This window comes from Oncorhynchus gorbuscha, unplaced genomic scaffold (assembly GCF_021184085.1).
Source record: "Oncorhynchus gorbuscha isolate QuinsamMale2020 ecotype Even-year unplaced genomic scaffold, OgorEven_v1.0 Un_scaffold_11600, whole genome shotgun sequence".
In the NCBI taxonomy this organism is placed as follows: domain Eukaryota; kingdom Metazoa; phylum Chordata; class Actinopteri; order Salmoniformes; family Salmonidae; genus Oncorhynchus; species Oncorhynchus gorbuscha.
The window spans coordinates 1-9,599 of record NW_025754124.1 but is presented as its reverse complement, the minus strand read 5'-3'; the positions used below and the strand labels follow the sequence as shown (position 1 = coordinate 9,599).

Below are 9,599 nucleotides of genomic sequence, written 5' to 3'. Positions count from 1 at the left end.
TTCATCTTCCAACATGACAATGACCCTAAGCACACAGCCAAGACAACGCAGGAGTGGCTTCGGGATGAGTCTCTGAATGTCCTTGAGTGGCCCAGCCAGAGCCTGGACTTGAACCCAATCGAACATCTCTGGAGAGACCTGAAAATAGCTGTGCAGCAACGCTCCCCATCCAACCTGACAGAGCTTGAGAGGAACTGCAGAGAACAGTGGGAGAAACTCTAGGCTCCAGAGTAACGCAGCAGTCTAAGGCACTGCATCTCAGTGCTTGAAGCGTCACTACAGACACCCTGGTTCGATACCAGGCTGTATCTCAACTGGCCGTGGTTGGGAGTCCGATAGGGCGGCGCACATCGGCCCAGCGTCGTCCGGTTTGGGCCGGTGCAGGCCATCATTGTAAATACGAACTTGTCCTTAACTGACTTGCCTAGTTAAAATAAAACTCCACAAATACAGATGTGCCAAGCTTGCATCGTCATTCCCAAGAAGACTGGAGGCTGTAATCGCTGCCAAAGGTGCTTCAACAAAGTACTGAGTTTAACATTTTTATAAATATATATTTATATATATTTGCAAAATGTCAACTTGTTTTTGCTTGATCATTAGGGGTATTGCGTGTGTCTGTGTAGTGATGAGAAAAGAAAACAATTGAATCCATGTTAGAATAAGTCTGTAACGTAACAGAATGTGGAAACCGACAAGGGGTCTGAATACTTTCCGAATGTTCTCTTTAGTCATTTATACTTCACCGTCCAATTGAAAGGAAACATTTACCCACACCTTGAAGTGTGTTCTAGTATATTAATCTCTCACCTGTCAATCAGTCAGTTTCCTATTTCCTCTCCCTCTGTGTGTCCAGTTTGAGGCGGACAGGAGGGCCTTCATCATCACCATCAACTCATTTGGTACGGAGCTGTCTAAGGAGGACCGTGCCAAGCTGTTCCCCACTGTGGCAAGCTGTACCCTGAGGGGCTGGCTCAGCTTGCCCGCGCTGACGACTACGAACAGGTCAAAGCTGTGGCTGACTACTACCCTGTAAGTTATACTATGACTGCTAGCCCAGGCTGCTAGCTACTACCCTGTAAGTTATACTACGACTGCTAGCCCAGCCTGCTAGCTACTACCCTGTAAGTTATACTACGACTGCTAGCCCAGGCTGCTTAGCTACTACCCTGTAAGTTATACTACGACTGCTAGCCCAGCCTGCCGGCTACTACCCTGTAAGTTATACTACGACTGCTAGCCCAGCCTGCTGGCTACTACCCTGTAAGTTATACTACGACTGCTAGCCCAGCCTGCTGGCTACTACCCTGTAAGTTATAGTACGACTGCTAGCCCAGGCTGCCGGCTACTACCCTGTAAGTTATACTACGACTGCTAGCCCAGGCTGCTGGCTACTACCCTGTTCATTACTGGTCCTTACTACCGCTACTACTAGCCTAGCCTACTGGCTACTACCCTGTCAGTTACTGGTCCTTACTACTGCTACTACTAGCCTAGCCTGCTGGCTACTACCCTGTCAGTTACTGGTCCTTACTACTGCTACTACTAGCCTAGCCTGCTGGCTACTACCCTGTCAGTTACTGGTCCTTACTACTGCTACTACTAGCCTAGCCTATTGGCTACTACCCTGTCAGTTACTGGTCCTTACTACTGCTACTACTAGCCTAGCCTATTGGCTACTACCCTGTCAGTTACTGGCCCTTACTACCACTACTACTAGCCTAGCCTATTTGCTACTACCCTGTCAGTTACTGGTCCTTACTACTAGCCTAGCCTATTGGCTACTACCCTGTCAGTTACTGGTCCTTACTACTAGCCTATTGGCTACTACCCTGTCAGTTACTGGTCCTTACTACTAGCCCAGCCTACTGGCTACTACCCTGTAAGTTATACTACGACTGCTAGCCCAGCCTACTGGCTACTACCCTGTAAGTTATACTACGACTGCTAGCCCAGGCTGCCGGCTACTACCCTGTAAGTTATACTACGACTGCTAGCCCAGCCTGCTGGCTACTACCCTGTAAGTTATACTACGACTGCTAGCCCAGGCTGCTAGCTACTACCCTGTAAGTTATACTACGACTGCTAGCCCAGCCTGCTGGCTACTACCCTGTAAGTTATACTACGACTGCTAGCCTAGCCTACTGGCTACTACCCTGTAAGTTATACTACGACTGCTAGCCCAGCCTGCTGGCTACTACCCTGTAAGTTATACTACGACTGCTAGCCCAGGCTGCCGGCTACTACCCTGTAAGTTATACTACGACTGCTAGCCCAGGCTGCCGGCTACTACCCTGTAAGTTATACTACGACTGCTAGCCCAGCCTGCTGGCTACTACCCTGTAAGTTATACTACGACTGCTAGCCCAGGCTGCTAGCTACTACCCTGTAAGTTATACTACGACTGCTAGCCCAGCCTGCTGGCTACTACCCTGTAAGTTATACTACGACTGCTAGCCTAGCCTACTGGCTACTACCCTGTAAGTTATACTACGACTGCTAGCCCAGCCTGCTGGCTACTACCCTGTAAGTTATACTACGATTGCTAGCCCAGCTCAGCCGGCTACTACCCTGTAAGTTATACTATGACTGCTAGCCTCAGCCTGCCGGCTACTACCCTGTAAGTTATACTACGACTGGTAGCCCAGGCTGCCGGCTACTACTCCTGTAAGTTATACTACGACTGCTAGCCCAGGCTGCCGGCTACTACCCTGTGTTATACTACTACTGCTAGCCCAGGCTGCTGGCTACTACCCTGTAAGTTATACGACTGCTAGCCCAGCCTGCTGGCTACTACCCTGTAAGTTATACTACGACTTGCTATCCCCAGCCTGCTGGCTACTACCCTGTAAGTTATACTACGACTGCTAGCCCAGCCTGCTGGCTACTACCCTGTAAGTTACTGGTCCTTACTACTAACACCTTCACCAAGTCTCTTTCTGTCCTGTGACTATATTTAGGAGCTGCACACCTGCTACAAGGACATGGTATCACTTCCTAGAACCGTTGAACTAAACAGAGGACCAATGAAATATGTTCTCAATCCCCCAGCAATACAGCTACCCTCCTGCCTCATCCTATTGATAGTCAAAACATATGGTGATGCAGCTCAGACCGGCTAACTCCTCTCCTCTCCTCTCAGGAATACAAGCTCCTGTTTGAGGGAGCAGGCAGCAACCCAGGGGACAAGACACTGGAGGACAGGTTCTTTGAGCATGAGGTGAGCAGCGCGACCTCTACACACACGCACACGCACACTCACTCCCCTCTAATCATAGTATTAACAGAACCCCCAAGACACCACTGCACCCCCCGGCGCCCTCGTTAACCCACGACCCGCCCGGCGTCCCCGTTAACCCACGACCCGCAAGGCGTCCTCGTTAACCCACGACCCGCAAGGCGTCCTCGTTAACCCACGACCCGCCAAGGCGTCCTCGTTAACCCACGACTCCGCCCGGCGTCGCCGTGCAACCCACGACCCGCCCGGCGTCTCGTTAACCCACGACCCGCCCGGCGTCGTCGCTAACCCACGACCCGCCCGGCGTCGTCGTTACACCCACGACCCGCCCGGCGTCCTCGTTAACCCACGACCCGCCCGGCGTCCCGCAACCCACGACCCGCCCGGCGTCCTCGTCAACCCACGACCCGCCCGGCGTCCTCGCTAACCCACGACCCGCCCGGCGCCCTCGTTAACCCACCACCCGCCCGGCGTCCTCGTTAACCCCACCCGCCCGGCGTCCTCGTTAACCCCCCACCCGCCCGGCGTCCTCGTCAACCCCCACCCGCCCGGCGTCCTCGTTAACCCCCACCCGCCCGGCGTCCTCGTTAACCCCACCCGCCCGGCGTCCTCGTTAACCCCCACCCGCCCGGCGTCCTCGTTAACCCCCCACCACCACCCCGGCGTCTCGTTAACCCACCCACCACCACCCCGGCGTCCTCGTTAACCCACCCACCACCACCCCGGCGTCCTCGTTAACCCACCCACCACCACCCCGGCGTCCTCGTTAACCCACCCACCACCCCCGCGTCCTGCAGGTGAAGCTGAACAAGCTGGCGTTCCTGAACCAGTTCCACTTCAGCGTGTTCTGTGTCCTCGTTAACCCACCCCTGATGTCCCCGTTAACCCACCCCCTGATGTCCTCGTTAACCCACCCCCTGATGTCCTCGTTAACCCACCCCTGATGTCCTCGTTAACCCACCCCCTGATGTCCTCGTTAACCCACCCCCTGATGTCCTCGTTAACCCACCCCCTGATGTCCTCGTTAACCCACCCCCTGATGTCCCCGTTAACCCCCCTGATGTCCCCGTTAACCCACCCCCTGATGTCCCCGTTAACCCCCCTGATGTCCTGCAGGTGAAGCTGAACAAGCTGGCGTTCCTGAACCAGTTCCACTTCAGCGTGTTCTATGCCTACGTCAAGCTGAAGGAGCAGGAGTGCAGGAACATCGTGTGGATCGCTGAGTGTATCGCTCAGAGGCACCGCGCCAAGATAGACAACTACATCCCCATCTTCTGATCTGAACACACACCAGTACCCCTCTCATTCTGATCTACACACACACACACACACACACACACACACACACACACACACACACCAGTACCTCCCTACATTCTGATCTGACACACACACACACACACACCAGTACCTCCCTACATTCTGATCTGACACACACACACACACACACCAATACCTCCTTACATTCTGATCTCACACACACACACACACACACACACCAATACCTCCTTACATTCTGATCACACACACACACACACACACACCTCCCTACATTCTGATCTGAACACACACACTTCTTTATCTTCTAATCCCACGTATCCATCCACAGTTTCTCTCCGATCCACAGTTACTGTACAAACACATGTATCTTCTAATCTGAGATGGACAGCTCTTCTTTCAATAGCTGAGCGATGCCTTGTCTAGTCCTTCTACATTAGGACCGGGTAAATGTGCTCCAACTCCCGTTGTTTTTGTCTCTTCATGGATAGATGCTAAATACCAGGCATCCTCTTCCACTGGGGTTCCACTAGTAACTTAACGAGGTTTTAATTTATTTCTGAAAGATACTGCGACTTCTATAACACACATGGGTCAACGTGACTTCAGAAGAGCACACTGGTTCCTCCTCTGAGACATTCCCCCAGCCAGCCAGCCAGCCAACTCCACTAAGGAATGATGGGCTATTGGATGGCTGCTTGCTGTTTTTAACCAATCGTCATCGGCACAGTCTATTTTGCCCTTAAAATCACAGGAAGTGAACGTGCCATCAGCAGGTTCACTTTAGACAGAAACGCGTTCCATCTCTCATCCTTTTGACTTGTATAGCCGGAGTGGATCAGATATTTGTGTGAGTCCATCACCCCGTTGAAAGGTATTTTGTCCCGAGCTTGTTGCTTGTTCTGACAATGTACAATACTGTCTTGATTGGTTGAGTTTTTTTTTTGTAGTCGCTATAGAAGTGAAGCAACTCTTTACATTCAGCAGTTTAAGTGTGTGTGTCTCTAATGCACCCCTATTCACTAAGTAGTGCACTTAGTTTAACCAGGGACCCCTATTCACTAAGTAGTGCACTTAGTTTAACCAGGGACCCCTATTCACTAAGTAGTGCACTTAGTTTAACCAGGGGCCCCTATTCACTAAGTAGTGCACTTAGTTTAACCATGGACCCCTATTCACTAAGTAGTGCACTTAGTTTGACCAGGGGCCCCTATTCACTAAGTAGTGCACTTAGTTTGACCAGGGGCCCCTATTCACTAAGTAGTGCACTTAGTTTAACCATGGACCCCTATTCACTAAGTAGTGCACTTAGTTTAACCAGGGGCCCCTATTCACTAAGTAGTGCACCTAGTTTAACCAGGGACCCCTATTCACTAAGTAGTGCACTTAGTTTAACCAGGGGCCCCTATTCACTAAGTAGTGCACTTAGTTTAACCAGGGACCCCTATTCACTAAGTAGTGCACCTAGTTTGACCAGGGACCCATATTCACTAAGTAGTACACTTAGTTTGACCAGGGACCCCTATTCACTAAGTAGTGCACTTAGTTTAACCAGGGACCCCTATTCACTAAGTAGTGCACCTAGTTTGACCAGGGGCCCCTATTCACAAAGTAGTGCACTTAGTTTGACCATGGGCCCCTATTCACTAAGTAGTGCACCTAGTTTGACCAGGGACCCCTATTCACTAAGTAGTGCACTTAGTTTAACCAGGGACCCCTATTCACTAAGTAGTGCACTTAGTTTAACCAGGGACCCCTATTCACTAAGTAGTGCACTTAGTTTAACCAGGGACCCCTATTCACTAAGTAGTGCACTTAGTTTGACCAGGGGCCCCTATTCACTAAGTAGTGCACCTAGTTTAACCATGGACCCCTATTCACTAAGTAGTGCACCTAGTTTGACCATGGACCCCTATTCACTAAGTAGTGCACTTAGTTTGACCAGGGACCCCTATTCACTAAGTAGTGCACCTAGTTTGACCAGGGACCCCTATTCACTAAGTAGTGCACTTAGTTTCACCAGGGGCCCCTATTCACTAAGTAGTGCACTTAGTTTGACCAGGGACCCCTATTCACGAAGTAGTGGACTTAGTTTGACCAGGGACCCCTATTCACTAAGTAGTGCACCTAGTTTGACCAGGGACCCCTATTCACTAAGTAGTGCACTTAGTTTCACCAGGGGCCCCTATTCACTAAGTAGTGCACTTAGTTTGACCAGGGACCCCTATTCACGAAGTAGTGGACTTAGTTTGACCAGGGACCCCTATTCACTAAGTAGTGCACTTAGTTTAACCAGGGACCCCTATTCACTAAGTAGTGCACTTAGTTTGACCAGGGGCCCATATGGTTTTGGTCAAAAGTAGTGCACTCTATAGGGTTCCATTTGGGACCCCCCCCAGATACTGTCATGTACAATATCCATGGATAAGCAGAGTGTACTGAAATCATTTTCACCCTCCCGAAATGATACGTGTGGATTATGTCCCTGTCTTCTTAAATAATACGTGTGTAGGAATGATGTCCTATTGTCAATGAGATGACTGGACCTGAACAGTCACATACTACTCAAATGACACCACTGGGTTGAAATAGATGTTATGTGCTTATATATGGAGAAGGAAAAAAAAAGAAAGAGAACAGAAAATGTCATGTTAAAACTATACAAGGATTTATATATATTTCAAAATGACTTTAAATGATTTGTGTATTTTTTTTTTTTGGCGCGATGTAAAAATCCATGTCTCTGTCACGGTCCTTTAAAATGATTTATGTGTTGTTTGTGAAATGAGTTGTACATGTAATAAATACTATATGGAAAGAAAGCCTGTTCAAAGCAACTGGTTATTCACTACTGTGTACTAGAAAAGACAACCTGGGCAGTAGGTCATCTTTAATCACCTGGTATTCATACAGTGTACTAGAAAAGACAACCTGGGCAGTAGGTCATCTTTAATCACCTGGGTATTCACTACTGTGTACTAGAAAGACAACCTGGGCAGTAGGTCATCTTTAATCAACTGGTATTCACTACAGTGTACTAGAAAAGACAACCTGGGCAGTAGGTCATCTTTAATCAACTGGTATTCACTACAGTGTACTGAAAAGACAACCTGGAGCAGTAGGTCATCTTTAATCACCTGGTATTCACTACAGTGTACTAGAAAAGACAACATGGGCAGTAGGTCATCTTTAATCAACTGGTATTCACTACGGTACTAGAAAAGACAACATGGGCAGTAGATCATCTTTAATCAACTGGTATTCACTACTGTGTACTAGAAAAGAACAACCTGTGGGCAGTAGATCACCTTTAATCACCTGGTATTCACTACTGTGTACTAGAAAAAGACAACCTGGGCAGTAGGTCATCTTTAATCAACTGGTATTCACTACAGTGTACTAGAAAAGACAACATGGGCAGTAGGTCATCTTTAATCAACTGGTATTCACTACAGTGTACTAGAAAAAGACAACCTGGGCAGTAGGTCATCTTTAATCAACTGGTATTCACTACTGTGTACTAGAAAAGACAACCTGGGCAGTAGATCATCTTTAATCAACTGGTATTCACTACTGTGTACTAGAAAAGACAACCTGGGCAGTAGGTCATCTTTAATCACTGGTATTCACTACTGTGTACTACATTTACATTTACATTACATTTAAGTCATTTAATCTTATCAGAGCGACTTACAAATTGGTGCAATCACCTTATGACATCCAGTGGGACAGTCACTTAACAATAGTGCATCTAAAACTTAGGGGGGTGGGGTGAGAGGGATTACTTAACCTATCCTAGGTATTCCTTAAAGAGGTGGGGTTTCAGGTGTCTCCGGAAGGTGGTGATTGACTCCGCTGTCCTGGCGTCGTGAGGGAGTTTGTTCCACCATTGGGGGCCAGGGCAGCAAACAGTTTTGACTGGGCTGAGCGGGAGCTGTACTTCCTCAGTGGTAGGGAGGCGAGCAGGCCAGAGGTGGATGAACGCAGTGCCCTTGTTTGGGTGTAGGGCCTGATCAGAGCCTGGAGGTACTGAGGTGCCGTTCCCCTCACAGCTCCGTAGGCAAGCACCATGGTCTTGTAGCGGATGCGAGCTTCAACTGGAAGCCAGTGGAGAGAACGGAGGAGCGGGGTGACGTGAGAGAACTTGGGAAGGTTGAACACCAGACGGGCTGCGGCGTTCTGGATGAGTTGAAGGGGTTTAATGGCACAGGCAGGAGCCCAGCCAACAGCGAGCTGCAGTAATCCAGACGGGAGATGACAAGTGCCTGGATTAGGACCTGCGCCGCTTCCTGTGTGAGGCAGGGCGTACTCTGCGGATGTTGTAGAGCATGAACCTACAGGAACGGGCCACCGCCTTGATGTTAGTTGAGAACGACAGGGTGTTGTCCAGGATCACGCCAAGGTTCTTGGCGCTCTGGGAGGAGGACACAATGGAGTTGTCAACCGTGATGGCGAGATCATGGAACGGGCAGTCCTTCCCGGGAGGAAGAGCAGCTCCGTCTTGCCGAGGTTCAGCTTGAGGCAGAGCCCTGGGGACACCAGTGGTGAGCGCGTGGTGAGGAGACAGATTCTCGCCACGCCACCTGGTAGGAGCGACCTGTCAGGTAGGACGCAATCCAAGCGTGGGCCGCGCCGGAGATGCCCAACTCGGAGAGGGTGGAGAGGAGGATCTGATGGTTCACAGTATCGAAGGCAGCCGATAGATCTAGAAGGATGAGAGCAGAGGAGAGAGAGTTAGCTTTAGCAGTGCGGAGCGCCTCCGTGATACAGAGGAGAGCAGTCTCAGTTGAATGACTAGTCTTGAAACCTGACTGATTTGGATCAAGAAGGTCATTCAGAGAGAGATAGCGGGAGAGCTGGCCAAGGACGGCACGTTCAAGAGTTTTGGAGAGAAAAGAAAGAAGGGATACTGGTCTGTAATTGTTGACATCGGAGGGATCGAGTGTAGGTTTTTTCAGAAGGGTGCAACTCTCGCTCTCTTGAAGACGGAAGGACGTAGCCAGCGGTCAGGGATGAGTTGATGAGCGAGGTGAGGTAAGGGAGAAGGTCTCCGGAAATGGTCTGGAGAAGAGAGGAGGATAGG

General features: G+C 49.8%; 1 protein-coding gene and 1 pseudogene across 2 annotated transcripts; both read left to right on the top strand.

Moving 5' to 3' along the window:
* Positions 1–856: 856 nt before the first annotated feature.
* LOC124030445 lies at positions 857–4,595 on the top strand (annotated as a pseudogene).
* An 88-nt stretch (positions 4,596–4,683) lies between these two features.
* Positions 4,684–7,066, top strand: LOC124030444 (hornerin-like). 2 transcript variants are annotated; one of them, XM_046341785.1, is made up of 2 exons: positions 4,684–5,542; positions 5,855–7,066. In XM_046341785.1, the coding sequence occupies exons 1-2, from the start codon at positions 5,524–5,526 to the stop codon at positions 6,877–6,879; spliced, it is 1,044 nt and encodes a 347-aa protein (XP_046197741.1). In that variant the 5' UTR covers positions 4,684–5,523; the 3' UTR covers positions 6,880–7,066. The 2 variants fall into 2 exon arrangements, with proteins under 2 accessions (XP_046197741.1, XP_046197740.1); XM_046341784.1 differs by having other exon boundaries at positions 4,684–5,564; positions 5,838–7,066.
* The last annotated feature ends 2,533 nt before the right edge of the window (positions 7,067–9,599 follow it).

Bases quoted from the DNA above. Each gene is read 5' to 3' on its own strand.
- LOC124030444 (XM_046341784.1), top strand. From the start codon at position 5,524: ATGCACCCCTATTCACTAAGTAGTGCACTTAGTTTAACCAG. The intron at 5,565-5,837 runs GGACCCCTATTC...TAGTTTAACCAG, and splicing joins AGTGCACTTAGTTTAACCAG to GGGCCCCTATTCACTAAGTA.